Source organism: Erpetoichthys calabaricus, chromosome 11, assembly GCF_900747795.2.
Source record: "Erpetoichthys calabaricus chromosome 11, fErpCal1.3, whole genome shotgun sequence".
In the NCBI taxonomy this organism is placed as follows: Eukaryota; Metazoa; Chordata; class Cladistia; order Polypteriformes; family Polypteridae; genus Erpetoichthys; species Erpetoichthys calabaricus.
Window position 1 is genome coordinate 74,094,577 of NC_041404.2, and position 23,444 is coordinate 74,118,020.

Here is a 23,444-nt window from a genome sequence, read left to right on the forward strand (position 1 = left end):
TCCCTCTGTTTTGAATTTAAGCAAACATCCATTCCCTCATCTGTTCATTTTATGAAACTTTTCTTGTGTTTTTAGGGGGGAAAATGCACATGATATAAATCAATCCTGAACTAACTAACATATTGTTTACACATCCCACATAATTGTGCATAGATATTTTAGAAAAAAAGCCTTGTGGGGATATCTCACATGTCTCATGTATCTGAAGAGTAAGCTACTTGGGGAAACTCTACTGTGCCCTTAGTTTCAGTTCTGAGTGAGTGTATATTGTATGAGTGTGTGATACTTTGTATATGATGATCAGAATACCTATGAGTTGAAATGTGTCTATGTTTAATGTTGTATGGAAAGCCAATAAGAAAAAGTAACTGGTCAATAATAAAAAGTGCAGAATGATGAATTCATTTAGCTTATTACTACCCACTGAGTTCCACAATGGTCTGTTATACATTATAATGAGTCAGAAAAAAGGCTCCAAATATACATATACAATGGACAGGACAAGCATAAAATACTCTTGTCTGAATGGATAAATCAATCATCTGCATTAACAAAATAAAATATTTTGGGTAGCTCTGTCAAGATTGACATATTGGAAAAAAAACTTACCTTCTAACATGAATTTATAAACTTTCCTTTTTGCATCCTCAATGTCTGCTGCTATCTAAACAGAATAACAATAATGTTGATTTTATATGCTTAGTAAATACATTTAGAATTCCTGGCCTACTTTGACAACTGTAAAGTTAGTGTTTAGGAGAAAGATAATATTGAATGTCCAAACTCCTGTAAACTTACCATGTTCATGGTCTTTGCAGATAAATGTCTGACATGAACAGACATTTCGACATGAACAGGCATTTCAATGTAGTATAAACTGGTAATCAGCAGCATGTTTAGTTTATACTAACATTAATATTTAGCATACAAAGAGGATACAAATAATCAAGTTTTACAATACAGTACAGTAAAATATAAATATGGACTTTCATATAAAAAAAAACAATGGTGAAAACTGTTACATAGTTGTTATATAAATACTTTTATAGAAGGCAATATTCAAATAGATAGTTTTAGAGTGGCAATATATTTAAAAAATTCAAATCTTTGTGAATAAAATTATTATTACTAAATCTATGTGTCAATTTAAGGTTATTATTATTTCAGAATTCTTGTACAACCGTCTTTGTTTTGTTGTCTTCAACCTGCCTCACATAACTGGAGCTTGTTATTATTTATGTATGCCTGTGTGCTGATTGAAATTTACCACTGAACAGACAGCAGTAATAGGTTGCATCCTATTTACTTATACCTGTACCATCCAAATCATGTGTGGTTTATATTTACGCCATGTTTGCCAGATTTTAGTTGTTATAGTAGTGAACATTATTTTGATATGTGTTTCTTTCAATGCATTACATTACATGTGGATATGAATGGATACATTGGGTATAAAATTGATGAGTGATTGGGTGCACAACTGTAGTCATTTTCATGACTATCAGTAGAGAAATGCAAAACCTACATTTGTTTAACAGGGCTATGTATTGTACTGTATTAAAAGGTGATTAATCTGGTGATAACTTCACCTCCCTCATTCAAATTCACAACATTACAAGTTAAAATGACAGCAACTGACAGCTGATTGGTCACATTATTGCATTTTATTTCTGACCTAATTCACAAAATTGTTAATAATGAAAGTTTTTTTTGTTTGCCTTTTGAATACAGTGGACTTTTTTGAGGAGTCGCTGAAGATGTGACAGTTTACTCTGTCTCTCTTGCACAGTGAGGTTCTCTCTCTGTCGCTGGTCCCCACTCCACTTTCACTCATGTCTGACGCAACCGACTTTTTTCTTCTGTTTTCTCTCATGTACCATCCTTGCATATGGCAGGTTGAGAACCACTGGAACAGAGCATCGGCCAGAGTTGGACTGGGTGACCACTTTGCCTCTGCCCCCTTAACTTTTATTTTCCTTAAAATCTGTTGAGATTGGAACTTTATATTCCTCTTCCATGTTGCCATCTGGTTTTAGTTTATTTTGCATTACTTACCATTACTGCTTTCAGAATTAACATTACTACTTTTAGGAACATTTGTAATCCTTACCCTCTTATGAGTTCTTAACTAGACGACTTGAAATTGATTGTTTTGTGTCTCATTAAAACGGGACATTGAGGTTAGAACTTTTGGTTCACAGCTCTAGAAATATAGGTTTGAAGAAAGGATGAGTCATAGTGTGAAGTATGCATAATTACTCTTTTGTCACTATGGATTTTGTCCTTGCACTCTGGTTTACTCATAGCTTCTAATAGCATTTATGTTAGATTAAGTGGAAATTTACATGTTTTTTTGTTAAATTTTAATTTTTTTTTATCTTTACAAACAATGATGGTGCTAGACTTTTCCCTGACTGCTTTTCAGTCTCAGTGTAGTATTGTAGAATCCATTTGTGGTTCAAACTAGCAATTGATCAGCCTGCCTTTAGTTCTCCGTTCCCCAGCACTCTCTCTTTTTGACAAATCCCTATAAAGCTCGATTTAAGTCATTGGCATATAGGTAGTTCCTTACAAAAAATGCTTACATCAAGAGTTACTAATGTATGAATTAAATACATTTTGGAAGCTGACTGTGATGAGGCTGATTATTCAGATTTTTTGTAATGTACAGTATAGCCCTGAATTCTGATTTTAAAAATATTTTTTTCAGCAATCCTAATCACAAGAGGGTTAATTTAAACATTGTTATAGACCCTTTTTTATCTCTTGCATACTAAATGCCTCAGTCCTCTGTTGTCTCTGTCCAACTTAGTTTTCCTGACTTTAGTGTCCAGAAGTACTGGATCTACAGTATCTAGTTGAGGGTTTTTGGCCTTTCTGATATTAGTTATTATTCCTCCTATACTCCAAATTGTTTTTCTCCTAGACTGCTATTTCTATGTCTCTACACCATGCAAATGTGTCTGGTTTGGACACAGTAACTTTTCCTCACCTAATGGAAGACTACTGAAATTATTTCTTTAAGCAATTGGCGGTCTTAATTCTAGAATCTGATTTGCCTTGAGTGATCTGTATTGTGAATTAAGAAAACATCCAGTGGGTCCATCTACACTAGGGATATTGATGCTTCTCTTATTAAATCATTTATTACAAAAAATTTTGGCACATCCTTTCATATGCTAATTTGCATTGTATTTTTTTATTTATGTATTTTATATTTGTATGTTTCAGCACTTTCTGCATGTTTCTAATGAGAAGGGTGCATATTATATTAGCTGTCCCCTGCGGTTATGTAGTAGTGAAACAGGACAGTGAGGAGAGCCCTGCCCGGCTCCCCACTCCTGACGTCATGCTTCCCCCTCCCCTTGGCCCACAGCCTCTGTCTCGGATTAGCACGAATATATCGCTCCTGCAAGCGAACTATGATTCTTCGTGCGATGAGAGAAGTCGCAAAATCAACAGGAATGTTTAAGCAAATTATAGAAAAAAAAACAATCTAAATCTCTTAAGTAGTTCTCTCATTCGCTAGCTTAGTGGAGGTTAGGTTACACCCCGAGGCTGGTGTGAGTGAGGAGGGCTCCGCCCTGAGGCCAGCTGCGTGCCTCTTGGATTCACACAAATAAAGTGGTACTGCAAGCGAACTATGATACATAGCGCAATAAGAGAACTCGCAAAATCAACTGGAATGTTCAAGCAAATTATAGAAAAAAAACGATCTAAATCCGTTAAGTAGTACTGTAAATAGTGGACAGACAGACAGACGTTGGATTTTATACAGTGGAACCTCGGTTCACGACCATAATTCTTTCCAAAACTTTGGTCGTAAACCGATTTGGTCATGAACCAAAGCAATTTCCCCCATAGGATTGTATGTAAATACAATTAATCCTTTCCAGACCATACAAACTGTATGTAAATATATTTTTTTTAAGTTTTTAAGCACAAATATAGTTAATTAAACCATAGAATGCACAGCGTAATAGTAAACTAAATGTAAAAACATTGAATAACACTGAGAAAACCTTGAACAACAGAGAAAACTAACACTGCAATAGTTTGCGCTATAGCGCTACCAACCGCTGTCTAAAAACACTTTTTTTTAATGAGTTTTAAGCACAGGGAAAAAAATGAACATTTGAAAAAATAAACCACCAAGAAAAGTAACATTGCAACAATGCACGCTACGAACCGATCGCTGTAAACAGAAGTGAAAACAAAATCAAGTCCAGTGCTGCCTGTGTGTGTGCGTCTCTCTCTGTCTCTCTTGCTGCCTGTGTGTGTGCGTCTCTCTCTTGCGTGCTGCCTGTGTGTGTGCATCTCTCTGTCTTCTCGCACTGCCTGTGTGTGTGCGTCTCTCTCTCGCGCTGCCTGTGTGTGTGCGTCTCTCTCGCACTGCCTGTGTGTGTGTGTGTGTGTATCTCTCTCTCGCATGCCTGTGTGTGTGTGTGTGTCTCACTCTCGTGTGTGTGTCGTGCTCTTTCTCTCTTGCTCGCTGCACAGGAAATGCACAGGGAGAGACTGAACATGTACAAACCAAAAGGGAAACTGGCTTGTTCGTATACCGAGTGTGTGGTCGTGAACTGAGACAAAAGTTTGACAAACTTTTTGGTCGTAAACCAATTTGTACGTGTACCGAGACGTTCGTGAACCGAGGTTCCACTGTATTTTTTTAGAGAGATTTATCCTAGAATAAAGGCTTGTGATTAAAAAGATAGCAAATTTGGGATTTATGCCAAGAAAGTCAAAAAAATGTTCTTACCTCACAAGAATAAGGAACCCTGAATTGGAGGTCAGTCAGTCGGAAACTGACATGGGTCTGATTTTCGCCTCGAATCTAAGGATGATTGCCAGCATTAAAAGAGTGTTAACAAAAAATAGTCAATTTTCAAATCAAATGTCTATTGGCTGAGTATACTTTTAGACAAAAAATGTAGCATTTTTGTAATCCTATGTTACCCATTGCCTTAATGTATCTGTGCATCAAATGTACCTTATATTATATAGAGTCTAGAAAAGGGAGTAGTTTGTCCACTTCCAGAATTTAAAATTGTTTTTTTGTAATCCATTTGCAAGATAAGTCACAGTAAATTAAGAGCCCCATTATTTCTTAAGAATGGAACACAGTTGACCTGTACTATCCAACTGAATCAACATTTCCATTATGATATAATGATCCTTTAACCTTTGAAAGTACTTGTAACCAAGGATTTCACAGAGCTTGTAATAATTGAAAATATTTTAACACGAGGGAAAAACCAAGTAATCAACATTTAATGCCCCTGGCACTATAAGGGTTAGCATCCCTGAGTTTTGGAGGCTGCAACTGGCCTCATTTCACTGAAGCATCACCTAAGAATGGTGGTCTTTGTACACACTGTTTCCCTGATTTCTAGTTCAGAGGTTGTGTAGCCAGACCTACTTGTTTTCTTCTGTTATAATATTCCCTTTCTGGATGCTTAAGTCTGTAACCAGAATAAACATTGTCCGGTAGGGTATAGGGACTCTTCCAACTTGTTTTCTATGATCTTTGTTATGCCTCAGTTTGAAATATATCCATGGTGAATATCGTTTTCCTTGGGTCTCATTTGTACTTGGAGCTACATCAAAGTTGTTATTTAACTTCATTCAGTTAGCTTTGAAGCTGGACTTTTATCAACAAGCAGGAGTCCATGGAAAGGGCATGGAAAACTCCCTTTGGATAGAAAAAGTCAATGCGTCCTTTGTCATTCACAAAAATGTTTGCAAAATCCTCAAGAGTGTTGAAGAAAAATTGTCATTTAAATTTCTAAGGTAAGCAGACTTTTTAAACTTAAACAATGTGAATGTACATACATTTTATGATATCAGAGGCTAACTATTAAGCTGACTGGTTAATGACTCTCCTGTCATTACACTATAATGTAACTCTAGGAACAACAGAGACCCAGGGAAATTGGATCTACCTATTTCTTAACATTTATTTTTACAACCTTATTTTAATTAGTAAGAAAATTCACTTACTCCGGGAACATTAGTATATTTGTTTATCTTGTCACCTGAACAAAATGCGAAGTAATTTTCAATATTTAGTTGAGGAGGAGCCATTGAAAATGACAAAATAGCATCCCTTCCCTCTTGATACATGGTGATGTTTCTGGGAGACCAATCTGCAAAGTCAACACATTTTATTTTTCAGTACTGATGACAGTGGTTTGACATGATATTCAAAAGCAGTGACTGGAATATCCCGTAAATGCTAACCCAGATCACATATTGCATATTCCAGCACTTGGTGAGTATCCCTTAAAGTAACCTATATGTCTATGATGTATATCAGATGCTTTTTGACTATGAATGGGTTGTATGTTAGTCGAGATTCTGATTTTTACAATATGTCTTAATTAATTTACATTTATTTCTTTAACATTACAGAGGGTGTACACCCATGTACTAGGACTGCAGATTTGCGTGGAATTCACCAATTCACCAACTTTTGTGCAATTCAGTTAGGAAAAACATCACAAAAATGAATGACAGTTCCAGAAATAAACTTTTTTTCACTTCATCCCCAATCAGTTTTCTTTGGGTCTTCCAGACATTCACTAATGAATTTGGGATTTAATATGCTGTTTTGGATAAATTTTGAATTACAATTCTCCTTTTCTACCTCATTTAAGTCAGTTGAAATCAGTTTTACTCAGCTGAATAAAGCACTTGAGCATTAATTAAGCTTTTTAGAAAAGGTTTCACATTACCATTGTTTTTTGTTTAGAAACATAAAAAACACTAATGTTGCTTTTCTGTCCCTACCTTTCATTGCTCAGATGCTGCTGAAGAATCAGAGATACTCAAATGTCAAGTCAGCTTTAATTATCTAGCATATTAAATACTACAAATTGAAAGTGCTTTACAATAAAAACCAGTAAAGCCAGTAAAAACACAGATCATAGAAGCTAAAAGCTAATAAATATAAATATGACCAAATAAATAAATTAAAATCTATACTGTACAATATATTAATACATAAAAAACTTAAATCTTAAAACAAATTTTAAGAATAAGACCTTTACTATGAGCCAGATGGCCAGTGAAGAAAGATGAGCTTTTAATTGTGATTTAAAACTGTTAATCTAAGCAGCAGCTCTTATTTCATAAAGCAGAGTATTCCAAAGCATCAGGGCCACAGCTGCAAAAGTATGTTCACCCATAACCTCCTGACGTGTCTGCGGAATACATAAGAATAACTGATATAAGGATCTGAGAGCCCTGGATGTTAAATATGAAATAAGAAGCTCAATAATATAGGAGCAGACCTATGCAGTGCCCTTAACAAAAATAATGCATTTTTAAAATTCATCCTATACTGTACTGGAAGCCAGTGCAGGGAAGCCAAAACGTGAGATATGATCTCTTTTTTTGGTGCCAGTTAACACCCTTTGCTGACACATTCAGAAGGTGGAACGAAAACGATCAACAGATAGCAGCATAAACAGAATTGCAGTAATCTAGGTGTGAGAAGACCAAGGCATGAATAAGCTTTTGCAGGTAATTAATTATATGACAGAAATGGCTTGAATTTAGAAAATAGCCCTAAGTTGAAAAAGCAGCTCTTTACCACAGATTTAATATTTTTATTAAATTTAAGTTCATTTTCAAAAATCACACCTAGATTTCTTACATGAGGCCTAATATGTGGAGTCAGTGGTCCTGTATTGTTTGCAGTAATATTAGTAGATGTAGAAGGACCAACTAGAATAACCACTGTCTTGGATTCATTTAACTGGAGCAAATTTGCTTCCATCCAACATTTACTATCCTGAAGGCATTGCAAAAGGGATATTATTGATGACCTCTCATCAAATTTTAAAGGAAGGCAAATTTGGGAATCTTCAGCATAGCAGCAAAATGCAGTATTATAGTTTCTTAGAATTCTGCCAAGTGGCAACATGTACAAAGAAAAATAAAAGGTCCCAAAATAGATTTTTGTGGAACACCACATGTAACAGGAGCTACAGAGAACAATGAGTCTCCAAACTCAATATTAAATGTCCTGCTCTACAAATAAGCTGAAAACCACCCAAGTGTAGAATTTTTAATTCCAACTTATTGTTGAAGCTGATCGATGTGGATATCATGTTCAACTATGTCAAAAGTTATCTGCACGAAGATCCAACACAATTAGAATAAAACTTTTCCCTAATTCAATACTATAGAATGATCTGAATCTGGGCTAAAAATTGTCTGGAAAAACAGCTTGAACCAGAAAGTGCTTTAACTGAGAGAACTTTTTCTACAGAAGTTTAGCTAAAAGGGTAAATTGGTGATTGGTCAAAAATTATTAGGAAGAAATAGGCTCAGATTTGCCTTCTTAAGTAATGGCTAAACTGTAGTATGTTTATATAACGCTGGGACTGAGCCAGTCGTTAAATACTAGGAGCAATTGTTTCAAAAACCTCCTTAAAGGGACAAGCAGGCATAATATCACAAGAAGAGGAAGACAGCTTCATTTTAGAAACAAGTTAAGTTGTAAAAGAGTCACTGGCTGAAATTGGCCAAAAACAGCCGAGTGCCTAATTGATTCAACTGGGCTACAGGCCAGGGGTGTAATCTGTAATCTCATAGTATCAATTTTACTTTCAAAGAAGTTTAAAAAAATCATTGAAAATCAAGGATGATCCAGTGCTACCAATATTAACAGGAGGACTAAGTACACTATTAATATAACACTATGCAAAATCCAGGGCTTGTTGCAATTCTTTGAAACAAGGGGGCTCCGCCCCCTGCTCGCTTCGCTCGCCTACCCCCGGCGTTTTGAACCCGTGCCCGATGGGCAGCCGTAGTTTCAGACGCGCACTGTAGGAGCTTGCGTTGTTTTGAACCCGTGCTTGCCCTGCTTCTGCGGTTTGAGATGCGCGTTGTAGGCGTATATCCGTCAGTCGAGCTCATTCGGTTTGAACCTGTGCCTGCTTTGCCTCCGCAGTTTCAGACGGTGGGTCGCGTTCAGCGTTTTGTACGATCCCAAGCAGCACATTATTCCTAACTTCACTCCGCAGTAGTGCCACGCACAATATGGCGGTGAAGCCTGCGCCTTCACTACGCAGTAGTGCCACTCACAATATGGTGGCAACGCCTGCGCCTTCCGTATTATGTCGGGTTTTACCATGCTGTGTAGGCGCCTTTGCCTTTTTTACTGTCCTGCGCCTTCCGACGCGCGATGTAGGCGCCTGCACCTTCCGGGTCTGCCTCCGCTGTGTGGTGTGGACGTTTAACTGTCATGTTTTCTGCTTTTATAGTCTGTATCTCGCTGTGCATGTGTTTCGTGCCTATGTTTTTTTGAAGCTGTTGCATTCCAGTTTTCATCATCTGTAACCTGCTCTCCATGTGTTTGGCCCCGTTCTTTAACCTCTTTATGACGTTTTACTTTGTTTTCTACTCTGTCTTTTATTTCTGACCTCGCTTTATCCTGCTTTTGTTTCAATGACACCTGGTCTGTGGTGATTATATTCTCCCTTTTTTGAGTACTAATTTCCATTTGTTTGCGATACTGTGATCTTTACTGTACTGTCAATAATGCATCACTGTAATGTGATCCACCTATGCTGTATAGTTTGGACGTGTGAGGATGACGTACGTTTAATACGGAGCGTCCGCCCATGTCACTCTGGGGCCCCCCATTGTTAATACGGAGCTTCTTCCGCACTATCATGCGGTGCATTGTGGACCACTGCGGACTCCGTGGTGTTTCCCGTTTCACTTTGTAGCTCGGTCAGTCGAGCGGTTTCTTTTTGGAGCCGTGCCTGCGTGGTTTGCGGCATGTCAGACGGTTCGTAGTCTCTCCCGTTTCGCTCTGGGGCGGGGGGGCTTTGTGTGGCGCCTGCGCACGTTCGTAGTCTCTCCCGTTTCACTCTGGGGAGGGGGGGGCTTTGTGTGGCGCCTGCGCACTATGTCTCCTGCGTCCACGGGCAGGTCCCTGCGTCCATAATCGGTTTACCATTCTCGGTTAGTAATATGGATAATAATAATATCAGAAAAATCTTTTTCTCTTGCTGCTTTTATAGCTTCCTGAAATTTTCCCAAACAGGCTTTCAAAATATTGTTGGTTATCTACAGTTTGTCCTTCTTCCACTTTCTGTCTGCTCTCCTACATGCTTTCCAAAACCATTCATGATACCTTAGGAATGTGGACTTTGTCCTTCTGTGTGATTTCACAGTTTTTAGAATACTGTAGAAGTGATGAAAGTGATTGCTTTGTAGTTTTTTATATTTACCTTTCTGTTGAATGGAATTTCTAAATTATAGCGGGGTGATTCACCATAAAAAAACAGAATCCTTCATTATGGGAAACAAATACTACTGGCCTTTTTTTGTTATATTTGATATTTGTACTTGTTTGCCTGTTCAGAACAAGTTGAGGGATGATCCATCTGAACAGACAAGTTTTTCTCCACAGATTAGTAGATTGTCACCTTGTTTCTTTGCACAACTTTACCACTTTGCTCAAGATAAAAAAAATGTCAGTCCACAACAGCAAAAATTTAAAGCAGGACAAAGAAATAAAAAAAATAATTGTTAAATAGCAGTGGGCAAAAAATAGAAAGGTAATTATAATGAAAATACCCAAACACAAAAAAAAAACAAAGCCCAAAGCAAATGTCAAAAATCAAGGTCAAAATAACCTAAAAAGCCATATATCTCTTAAAAGATTTTTTTACTAGTGTGGAAAGCATACCCCCGGACACAGACAGACAGACACCAGAATGTCCAAAACACTTCTTTTATTTTCTCCAAAGCAGCACAATGCCTTCCTCCAAAACTCTTTCTTCTTCTCTTTCTTTTCTTTCTCTTTTCCTTTTTTCCTTTTTGACCTCCTCTCCCAACTCTGGCTCAGCTTCTGGAGGGAGGCGGTCCCTTTTGTACTGACCCGGATGAGCTGCAGGTGCTCCCCCTGACGACACTTCCTGGTGTGGCGGAAATGTCAAGAGAGCCCCTGGAAGCACTCCGGGTGCCCCTGGGAATTCCTCCGACAACACTTCCTGGTGTGGCGAAGTGCTGCCATCCAGGACTTCACAACCATCTGGGCGCCCCATGGCGGTTGCCACGTCCTCCAGTAGGGATGAGCGTCCCAGCTCCGGTCCAGTGGCCTATAAGCAGACCTGGGCGGCTGCCCCCTCGTGGCCCAGGGGAGGTATTGTCCATCATGGGGACCATCCAGGTGTCCCAGCTGGGTAGGGTCCCCATCCTTCTGGGACACTAGCTACATAAAGTTTGTTGTCAGAAATCCAAAAACTTGGATGCAGTAAACTTTGCACTGTCATCTTTTAAAGTATACTGTAACAAGGCACTATATAGGCGCCTGACCCGACATAGATGGACACAGAGGCACGTATAAAACGAACAAGGCTTTTATTTTCTTCACCCGTGGGTGCACGTCTTCCCTGTGACACACAGGCAATACACAGTCCCAAAAACACCACAAATACTCACAACACAGTTCTCTCTCTTTCTTCTACCACTCCTCCTCAAGTTTAGTCCTCCTCCTCCCGACTCTGGCTCCCTGAGTGGTGGTGGCTGGCCCTTTTTATAGCCCACCCGGAAGTGTTCCAGGTGCTTGATCACCTGGTCCTAATTTCATTTCCGGGTGGGGCTGAAGATTCGACCAGCCGGGCTGCTGACTCCATGCATCTCCCCCTAGCGGCCATCCGAGCCCCCAACCAGTCTGTGGAAGACTCCATCTCCCATGGAGCCATGCAACAGGTTGGGGGATCACCGTCCGCCCGGGAGGCTGCCACCAAGCGCCCCGGGGTAGGTATTGAGCTGCCCATGGTTGCTCCCCCGGAACAGATGCAGCAGGGGTGTCCCTGCCGGGCATGGGACCCGGCTGTCTGCGACAATACAAATGATTTGAATAGGAGTATAAGTAACAAGCTGTTAAAGTCTGCAGATGATGCCAAACTATGTGGATTGGCAGATAATCTGGAATCCATTGAATCATTACAGAGGGACTTTGGAAAGCATACAGGCTTGGGTGGATTTGTGGCAGATGAAATTTTATGTAAGTAGATGAAAACAATTACATGTAGGAAATCAAAATGTTAGATTTGAATACACACTAGGAGGTGTTAAAATTGAAAGTACACCTTATGAGAAGGATTTAGAAGGCACTGACCAGAAAGCAGGAGACAGAGCTGGAGGTGGCAAAGTAAAAGATGCTATGATTTGCACTGGGTGTGACAAGGATGGATAGGATTAGAAATTAGTACATTAGAGGGTCAGCTCAAGTTGAACGGTTGGGAGACAAAGTCAGAGAGCCGAGATTGCACTGGTTTGGACATGTGCAGAGGAGAGATGCTGAGTATATTGGGAGAAGGATATTAAAGATAGATGTGCCAGGCAAAAGGAAAAGAGGAAGGCCTACGAGAAGGTTTGTGGATATGGTTAGAGAGGACATGCAGGTGATGGGTGTAACAGAACAAGATGCAGAGGACAGAAAGATATGGAAGAAGATGATCCACTGTGGCAACCCCAAACTGGAGCAGCCGAAAGAAGAAGTGGACTTGTCGGTGTCAACTTCCAGAAAGTGTTCAGTAGCCTTTAAGAAGGGTAACAGAATGTTAGGTTACATTTACAAGTCAAAGGAAGTTATACTCAAGCTTTATAACATACTGGTAAGGCCTCATCTAGGGTACTATGTACAGTTTAGGTCTCCACATCTCTCTATTATAAAAAAAAATATTTGTGGAAGGGAGACCAGGGAGACAAGACGTGATCTTCTTGGAAGACACTTTAAAGACCCGCAAGATGAAAGAGATTGGCCACGGAGCGTCTCACGGGGACCTTAAACATGAGACTTGGTGCCAGTTTGATGTCCCGCGAGAGACACTTTAGCGTCATGCAAGACAAGGCAGTGAGGCAACATTTAAAACAAGTTTACAGACATCTAACCTAGCAGTTGTTGGAATGCTTTTGGCAGATAGACATCATGTGCTCCCAGCTCTTAAAACAACGACAAGTGACAAGCAGAACACGCAGCTGATCTGACCGCTTCTCCATATTGTGCATTCAGCCAAACCAAACCTTCACAACGCGACCGGCAGAGACGCAAAGTGGCAAAAGGACAGCTGCTGCACAGGCCTTGAAATGATCAACGCAAAGCGCAACAAGCATAAAATGCAGCTCGCCAGCAGATGATCCGACTGCAACTCATTAGCATGTGTTCAGCCCCCCTTTACAACGCGAGCAGCATTATACATCCTGCGAGAAAGAGATTTAACCATGCCCTGGGCTGGAAATAAAGGACAGGTATTGTTTTTACAAAAGTTTTAAAGTAAAAGTAAAATAATGCATATGTAACAATTCCCATGAAAATAACAATCTCTTTAAATTGTATATCCGGTAAACCAAACCCGGGGGTGGGCGAGCGAAGCAAGCAGGGGGCAGAGCCCCCTAGTTACAAAAAAGAAAAGTCTAGAAAAAGTCCAGAAAAGAGTAGCTAGGCTGATTCCAGGGTTTCATAGGATGAATTATGATGAACTATTAAAACAGCTGAGTCTTTTCAGCTTAAGCAAAAGGAGATGTAAAGTTGATATGATTGAAGTGTTCAAAATAATCTAGGGAAATTGTACAGTAGATCGAGACTGTTACTTTAAAATTATTTCAGCAAGAACACAGGGCACAATTGGAAATTTGTTAAGGGGTAAATTTTGCACAAACATGAGGAAATTTTTCTTCACACAGATAACCACAGACACTTGGAGTAAGTTGGCAGGTAGTGTGGTAGACAGTAGGACTTTAGGGACCTTCAAAACTTGTCTTGATTTTAGGATTGGTGGGCTTTGTTGGGCTGACTAGCCTGTTCTCATCCACTTTTTTCTAATATTCTGATGTTCTAATCTTAAATGTCATTTGGTTGATGGTGCCACATGCTGTGACATGCAGTCAAATAATCTAATCCTATTAAATCATTTTTATTGTCAAACAGCAGCTTAATATGTTATTTATATAAAAATATTTTAGAATACAATGTCCTCAACTAGACCAGCGTTACTAAAGTTTTTGGGACTGCAGAGGTCTATACAAATAAAAAAAACTTTGATCTATGGAATCCCTATAAAAATGTAAAAAAATGAAATTACAAAATAATAATGTGAAAAATATTTTAATTAAGAAAATATTTATAAATATGCATATACAGTAAATATTTATGCAAATGATATAATAATAATAGTAAATGTTTCTGCTTCAAACTTAATAAATATAAATGAAAAAGATGTGCTACCATTGTATGACACAAATTATTAATATTTGGTATAAGGTTTGTTTAAGACAGCTTTAATGTAAGTATCATATTTAGCCAATTTTTATATTTTGCTTTCATTGAAGTGACAGTCTGCTTTTACTTAAAAAACTGGAGCAGGAACGTAAATGCTTACTTGCTTGAACATGTTCATTCACTATGATTATTTACAATTTATTTAAAATTGAACAAGTATTCTTCAGATTTTTATAATACTTTATAACATTTCAGGAAAGATCAGTCAACATATCTTCTACAATCAGAGAGAAATCTTTCTCTATTTGTTAAGGTCAAATGGATCCAGAACACAGAGTCTAGAGTTTAAGAAAAATAGTCTTCAAATGTAACTAATGGCATTTTGTAAGTAATTACAATAATTTTTTTTTGGTTAAAATTGTAATCTTCATTCTTCTTTTCTGTCACATTCATTTGGTCAGTTAAGTTTTGAAGTTATCAGAGAAGTTGTTTTCAATTCTTTGTATCCGAAGTTTAATTCTTTGGGCCTTCTGTTGAATATTGCTTTACAGTAGCTAAAGTGATTAGTTAAACTTGTTCAAAACCTGAAGTATGTCTGCGTAACATAATATAATGTTCTAATCTGTATCTTTTAAGAATTGCACACAATCTTTTTTTTTGCTAGGAATATAATATTTCTGCTGTTAGGTCATCATAAAGTTATTTTAAGAATGTAATATTAATGCTCTCAGTTTAGTTAATACACACAACTAGATGTAGGTGACAAATGCAACACTGCATGCATCAAACAACAGAGGTGTTTGTTAACTATCATGTCAGACAGAGGAACCTCTGCTTTCTGGCTTGGGTTATTAGTACGATAAGAGATGCAATCAGTTTTGCATCAAATTCAGGTTATTCATTGATCGCCACTAATTTTTCCAGTATCTACAGTTAATACAAGGCATTAGGACTAATGGCTTACGAAACCCCTATGTGATGCACAGTGAACCACTTGGCGACCAGCTGCCATCTTAAGCAATAGCAACTCGAGCTCCAGCAGTGGTAGCTAGCGAGCAGAAAGAAGGTTATGGCCAAGTGGTTGAAAGAAACTGATGTAGTGGATGACACCATTTAATTTTTAGGTATTTTTCAAAATAACTTTAAACTATGTATTTCACTGGCACTAAATCAGTACACATTCAGTGTAGATGAAGAAGATTCCTTCGTCCTATCATATGGAAGTGGAGAACGATGACAAGGTACATCACTAGATTTCTGCATTATGTGTCCAGCAAAGAGCATGGCAACCATAAACAACATACTGTGGCCATGCAAAAATGGATAAAAAATGGTTACATCCATGACACTAATGATTCCCTGAACTGAATAAACACCTTCAAAAGTGTCCAGTTACTGTCTAAAAATGGTACTAAATAATTCATAACATGTCAATATGTAAAACAAAAGATTTATCACGTTAAGATTCAAATGACCCTTTGCCAATGAAGTGCTTCCTGTATTCTATATTGAATGAACATATCCTTATGTATGTGATTCACTATTTAACTGGAAATATCTCTAGTTATGCTTGCTTGTTGGGTGATTAAATGTAATGAATCAGAAGAATTATGTGCAATACAAACTTGGTTCTCATTTAATGTTTTTGTATTATTCCTTTCCTGGCTATCAAATAGAGAAATGGGGAATAACAATATAACATTTATCGGTTCCCACATACTTACAGTAACTTAGGTTAGGTGGATGCCTAGGGTAGATGAATTGGTAAAGAAGTTAAAAAAAAAATCAAAGAAAATAAAACCTCAAAAAAACTCCTTTGCAGCAGTTTGAAAGTAGATTGAACTGAATTTCATGTTAATTCAATATTGAAAAGTACTGCTAATTAAGAATTCAAATGAGATGAATAATGAAATTACCTGCTCTGCATTTCTCCACTCCATTTATTTGGGTGCAACCTATGAAAACAAAGAAAAATTATGTGGAAATTGTAATTATTCACCCTTTTCCTTAATATCCTAGAATCTGGTTTAATGACAGACAGTGAGTATTGGAAGAAGACGTCTACTCACTGCGTGTTCTGAAGAATTTTGCTGTGTAGTAATTTTCCCATTGCTCAGGGACTGGCAAAGCTATTACTGTCACAACATACTCTGTTCCCAGCTCCAGGTTGGGAAAGGGATCAGACTGGTACACCTGTGGGACATGAGTAGAGTGGAAGGTAATTGAGCACTGTCCTTTGATAAAATAACCTGTAGTGGTAAAACTACCTGGATCTAACAATAAATAAAACTGCCTGGATCTAACTTTTATTTTATTGTTCAAAAACAGACATTCTCACAAACTGTTTAACACTGTTAGGTGTTAACTAGTTTAGTGTTGTCATATTTTTGAATAGAACAGTTAGTGTTGTGTACTGACTGGAACATAAACCTAATGGCTACCAATTCAATCCCCATTTCAGACATGGTATAGTTAGTGTTTAAATTAAAGAACTAGTATGATGTTTGTAATATAGAAAGACCAGTGACACTTGTAAGGCATCATCTGTTCTAAATAAATAAGTGTAAATTTTGAGAAACTGTAGGAAAATGTGGAATATTTAATGGAGGCACTTTCACCCCCGTCTATGAAGATAACTGTAAATGACAAGCTATCAGTTGCAAATTGTTTAGTGACTTGACTTGAAAAAGATTATTTTCCTTAATTGTTTTGTATCGAGATAGAGCACACATTGATGTAAAACAAGTAAGGGGCTAAGTTACCCACTGTAATTCTTTTAAAATAAAGTATTTCTAGTAGAACAGGGCAATAATATTGGTGTCTGCTTTTTAGAATGGTAGTTCTCAATGTGTGGTATGCCAGGTAGTACTTGGGAGAACCACAAAAAGAACAAAATTGGAGGACCGTTAGTTACACCATTGGTAAACCCAAGTCACCATGCTCAGCTGCACTTCTGTTCCACTGCTCCATCTCACAGTGCTCCTGCTATGAGACTCCATTCCTGTTTCTTTCATGCCCCCTCATTCCCATCTGCTATGTTCACAGCATGCATCAATTTGAAGTCTCTCACTACTCACATAGGATCCAAGGTAGCAGCTCTGTCTTGCTAACCAGGGAGCAAATTGTTGAAAAACTAATAAAAATGTAGGACAAGATTTAAACTGAATTGAGTTTCCAATCTGTTAACTGGGAAAAAGAGGGTAAAACTTAGTCCAAATCACAGCTTATTATTATTTGTGTTATCTTTTTATTATTAAAAGCATCTCAAATGTGTTATGGATAGAAAATATATTGAAGGTGGTTCTCAGGTTGGCTGAGTGCCCCCTAGGGATTATACTATATTAAAGTAATGGTTTGTGCCTAGGGCGGCACGGTGGCGCAGTGGTAGCGCTGCTACCTCGCAGTTAGGAGACCTGGGGTTCACTTCCCGGGTCCTCCCTGCGTGGAGTTTGCATGTTCTCCCCGTGTCTGCGTGGGTTTCCTCCGGGCGCTCCGGTTTCCTCCCACAGTCCAAAGACATGCAGGTTAGGTGGATTGGCGATTCTAAATTGGCCCTAGTGTGTACTTGGTGTGTGGGTGTGTTTGTGTGTGTCCTGCGGTGGATTGGCACCCTGCCCGGGATTGGTTCCTGCCTTGTGCCCTGTGTTGGCTGGGATTGGCTCCAGCAGACCCCCGTGACCCTGTGTTCGGATTCAGCGGGTTGGAAAATGGATGGGTATGTGCCTATTCTACCTGCCTGTCCACTCATACATTAATGCAAGCTAGCAGGTGTAACGTGCTGGAAGAGTTTTGTTTTTCTCACTCAGTTTGAACATGTGGGTTTTGTTAAAATATTACAGAACATAAATACAAATGTAAAATATGTAATTTTGCACGTGGCAAAATTTGAATTTGAAACAAATCTGCAAATAACTGCATACATAGTTTATCAGCTTAGCTTCTGTTTTATTTTTTTAATGAGTTTTTGAATTATGTTGACATTTGTGGATATTTCATTAAAACACTTAACTGATTATTGTAGAAATAAAAGACGAGCATGTTCTTACTCCATAATCAGAAAAAGAAATGATTAATCTGGGATAGTATGAGACCTACCTGTTGGGATTTGCCAACTTCCAAAGATAAATTAGAGTTGAATAACAGCAGCTGACATCCTGCTACTTCTCCTCCTGGTATCTGCACACTGATCTGAAAACCAACCAGGAATTCTATCCCTGCAAAAGAAATAGGTGGATTCACAACTGATACATGGCATATTTGGTCTGCTGTGACAAAAGTTTTATTCGGTTTTATAGCTTGAGCAGATTTAACAGAGAACTAATACTTGCCCTCCTCGCTGGGCTGCCAGGAGACCACCACCGTTTCATGTTCCTTGTTTGCCATGTTACCAAATTTTACATTGACGTTGTGCGGAGCTTTTACAAAATGTTCACAGGGATTAAGGTTGCTTCTTCTTAGCAGGGTATTACATGGCTTGGGAACACAATCTAAAGAAGATGCAAAGACCTCATTATTGCTCAAAATGTAGTTACAATATACCTCAATTTATTTTCTATTTTTTAAAAATAGCAAAAATTACATTATTATGATCTTTAGTTATTGATCCATTTTAGAAAGACAGAGTTCATGCTAGAACGAATAATATTGTGTAATACCTGTTACACACAAATAATTAAAACCCATCCATCCATCCATTTTCCAACCCGCTGAATCCGAACACAGGGTCACGGGGGTCTGCTGGAGCCAATCCCAGCCAACACAGGGCACAAGGCAGGAACCAATCCCGGGCAGGGTGCCAACCCACCGCAGAATAATTAAAACCTTTGATACAAATTAATTTTAAAACTACTAATACTAAACAATCTCAAACACACTTAATCTAATTCATGGTGTCTTACCCCAGCCGCACTTGGTCAGGAATAGCCCTCATAATATTTAATTTTTATTTATTACTTTCTGAAATTATATATTTTTATAATTGATATCAACACATTAAACTTCAAGAAAGAACAATCTAAATCCAATCTGCAGCCATTTAATTAATAATGTTATGTGTCAACTTAGAAAATAAGTACAGTTTTTCTATTTTATATCATGCTAATATGTGACAATTTAAAACAATTTAATTTCAATAGTGCTTTACTAAGTAAAAATTAAAATTATGCGCTTATGAGAAGGTTTTTGTTATCAGAACACCAAACTTGCTTTATTGAGATTTAACTCCCTCAGAAATTAGAACGACTGTGTATATGAATGGATATACTCTGTTGTATCATCATGTCCCTAGGCAGTTTGATTTATATTTTTTAAATTATTACATTATATATTCACAAAATTGCTTAGTGAAATGGGGTTTAACTTAGAACATAGGAAATTTCACAAACAAAAGGAGACCAATTAGTCTTCTAAATGTGAATGGTTGACTAGTAGCAAAGTTGTCTAAATGTCTTTTTCATATATTATTTTTTAAGGGTGTCAAGGTTTTTGCTTTAGCTACACACACAACTGGAGTTTATTCCAATTTTGAGTGATCTTTTGTGTGAAGAATTGCTTCTTGGATTGTATCTTAAATGCAGATCCCTTTAATTATTACCAGTTCCCTTCTACTTGATGCACTTAACAAATGCATGAGTATTTTGAAAACCTGTGTTATATATTTCTGTGGCTGTCTCTGCTCAAGTCTAAACAGGTATAATTCCATGAACAAAACCCAGCAAACACTTGTTTCCTCATTTCTAAACAGCCTCTAGAGCTGCCATGAATTTTTGTAGCAAAGGTAACCTTAGCTTCCTATAGTAGTCCATTACTATGTTAGAGTATAACATTCCATTTAACAATATAATTTTATCCCTTGTTTTGAATTGCTTGGACAATGAAAATGTTGTAACAACATGAAACTTTAAACCTATTAAAATGTTGCTTCATCCATATTACTAACCGAGAATGGTATTACTAACCGAGAATGGTAAACCAGATGGACACAGGGACATCCGGCCATGGGCCGTGGACGCACAAGACATACTGCGCAGGCGCCCCCACAAACCCCCCCCCTCCAAGCAACGGAAACCGGATGGAAAGCAACGTAAAATAAGAAATGATGCGCCGCGCTCGTAGCACACAGAAAAAAGGAGTCAGACGCCGGCGCCGTAAGCCCCCCTCCAGTAACTGAAATAAGAAATGAGGCAACGCGCCCCTAGAACACCAAAAAGAAAGGAGTCAGACGCAAGCGCCACATAGCACACGAAACGGTACGCACACAAAAAAGAGGATTCAGACCCACGACACACAAACACCCCCTCCACTAACAGAGATAAAAAAAAGTGAGGCAACGTGCCCCTTGCACACAAAAAAAAAGAAGTCAGACGCGAGCGCCACACAAACCCATTGCACACGAAACGGGACAGACTACGGACATAGCACACGAAACATACACAAAAAGGAGGATTCAGACCCACGACCACACTAACATAAATAAGAAATGAGACACAAAGCCCCATTACTGAACGAACCGTCCGTATTAAACATACGTCATCTAAACACATTCAAATTATGCAGCATAGATCGATCTCATTACACTGATGCACTATTAACCGTTCAACCACAGAAAAGGCTCCATATTAAACATACAAAAACGGGCAGGGCTCAATACAAACAACGCCATAAACTGCAACGGGCTTCTCACACAGCACAGGCAAATCGATTACAGCTCCAGAATAGCACGACCCAAATACTGCACATACAACGACGCGCCTCTCAAACAGCACAAGCAAAAGATACACGTCAAGGACATCAACGACAGACACCTGCTAAATGATTGCGCCAGTTAGCTGACAACGCGTTCAATAATGAGTCCACTATTCATGAAAATTCATTGGGATTAATGAATGTCATTTGCAATCATTGTCATTCACTTAACTTCCCTGAACAAACAACTGGCAATACAAGTAATGAATTTACATGTTGTTGTCAAAAGGGTCAAATTACACTGCCTCCTTTACATTCATATCCTCCATATCTACAGAAGGATACGGCTCGAGTAACGGGACCACAAACACGAACCCACATGAAAAAAAAAATACACGTCGGCACCTACAACGCGCTTCGGAAACCGAAGAAGAAAAAATGTCTCGACTCCAAAAACACATGTCACTCCTTATTCAAAATACCGGTCCCAATCACAGAAACATCGGTATCCACTATGAAAATGAACAGTAACAATGCACGTGATCTACAAACGTTGATGAATAATAATATTCCCTTTGGAGGAAAGCTACTTTTATTACGAGGAGATTTTAGACAGTGCTTAACTATTGCTCCACATCCAATGCGCTCAGCTATTGTTCAGTCCACCTTAAAATACGCGGACAATTGGCATTGCGTTGATGAATAATAATATTCCCTTTGGAGGAAAGGTACTTTTATTAGGAGGAGATTTTAGACGGTGCTTAGCTATTGCTCCACATGCCATGCGCTCAGCTATTCTTCAATCCACCTTAAAATACACCGACAACGTCATACATAGACAACAAGACACCAGACTACAATACATATACACGCGCGAGACCTGATTGGTAATAATATGAAGAAACGAACAGTCCGCATATTAACAGTGAGTGCGATCCTCCTTATTACTTATCCATATTCCTAACGATAAAGATCAAACAAGTCATGAATTCACGATCACGGGTACAGAACGAGACGGCTCGAGTAACGGGACCACAAACACGAACCCGCATCAAAAAAAAAAATAAACGTCGGCGTCTACAACGTGCTTCTAAAACCGCGGAACAAAAAATGTTACGCAGACAATTGGCATTGCTTTCAAAAGATACAGTTGCTACAAAACATGCGATGTCCAAATCCCGAATATAACAATTGGTTATTACAACTGGGAGATGGTACACTCACCAATACAGATGTACTTCACCCAGATATTATTACAATTCCTCAACCCTTTATCTGCGACCACTTACTTACGGAGATATTTGGAACAGCGGTCTCATCAGACCAAATACCCCATTTAACACAACGAACTATATTATGTCCAAAAAATATTAATATTGATCACATTAATAACCAGGTCATTTCATTACTTCCTGGAGAGGCACACCTCTTTCTAAGCTCTGACAAAGTTCACTCTGATGACGACAATGACCATCTTAATTTCCCCTTAGAATATTTGAACACTATTAACCCAGCCGGATTACCACAACACAGTCTTAGCCTTAAAAACGAAACAATAATCATGCTATTAAGAAACCTTAACACTAAACAAGCTTTATGCAATGGGACACATTGAGTCGTCTACACCATAACACACAATATTATTCAAGCAACAGTTCTTACAGGATCACATGCTAACACTACTGTTCTAATTCCTAGAATTGACCTTACAAGTTCTTACCTGGAATTACCTTTTACACTTAAACAGAAACAATTCCCCATTAAACCTGCCTTTGCCATGACCATCAACAAATCACAAGGACAAACCATGGACAAGGTTGGCATCTACCTATCTGAGCCCGTTTTGGACATGGACAACTTTATGTGGCCTTCTCACAAGTTCGACGTTCATCTGACGTTAAAGTTAACGTCATAAATGCTCCATGCCAAGGAAAACTCATTCAAGGACAAGACACCATCTTTACTACTAATGTTGTTTACAAAGAAATTTTCCAAATAAACCTTTACACTGTGCCAAACACTTTATTGTTTGCTTCCTATCTCCGTCATCTACACCTTCACACTATGCTATATCTCATTCATACATCACGCTCTTTGTAATTTCCCACCACCAGGGGTTGGCGAGCGAAGCGAGCAGGGGGCGGAGCCCCCTAGTGTAGGTAGAATGAGCAATCTTATAATTATTGATCCTTTTGGCTGCATGAAGCACTTAGAAGTGCCTACAATAAACTGCATTTTCCAAATGACACTTTCTCATCAGCATTTTTAGGCCAATTAACCAACCCAGCCACAGAGGATGCACAAACCAGTGTTTCTTCGTTCCAATCCCAAGCCCGGATAAATGGGGAGGGTTATGTCAGGAAGGGCATCCGGTGTAAAATTTTACCATGTCAATATGCGGACAACAACACAAATTTCCATACCGGATCAGTCGATCCCCGGGTTAAAAACGACCGTCACCAGTACTGTTAGCCAACATGGTGCTAGCGGAAATTGGGCTACTGTTGGCCAA

At 38.5% G+C, this 23,444-nt stretch overlaps 2 protein-coding genes across 3 annotated transcripts in view; one reads left to right on the forward strand and one right to left on the reverse strand.

Annotated features, from left to right (window-relative positions):
• The window catches only part of LOC114660033 (uncharacterized), a 65,071-nt gene that overhangs the window by 30,546 nt on the left and 11,081 nt on the right, over positions 1 to 23,444 (forward strand). The window lies entirely within an intron of this gene.
• The window catches only part of si:ch211-207e14.4 (interleukin-17 receptor D), a 50,667-nt gene that overhangs the window by 12,909 nt on the left and 14,314 nt on the right, over positions 1 to 23,444 (reverse strand). Inside the window, exons 2-8 of one of the 2 annotated variants that reach the window (XM_028813359.2) lie at positions 18,577 to 18,735; positions 18,344 to 18,462; positions 16,318 to 16,441; positions 16,165 to 16,203; positions 6,001 to 6,146; positions 4,760 to 4,834; positions 610 to 664 (exon numbers count right to left, since the gene is read on the reverse strand). In XM_028813359.2, the coding sequence (XP_028669192.2) occupies positions 610 to 664; positions 4,760 to 4,834; positions 6,001 to 6,146; positions 16,165 to 16,203; positions 16,318 to 16,441; positions 18,344 to 18,462; positions 18,577 to 18,735 (717 nt within the window). The remainder of the gene's footprint in view (positions 1 to 609; positions 665 to 4,759; positions 4,835 to 6,000; positions 6,147 to 16,164; positions 16,204 to 16,317; positions 16,442 to 18,343; positions 18,463 to 18,576; positions 18,736 to 23,444) is intronic. The other variant, XM_051933590.1, reaches the window with a different exon arrangement.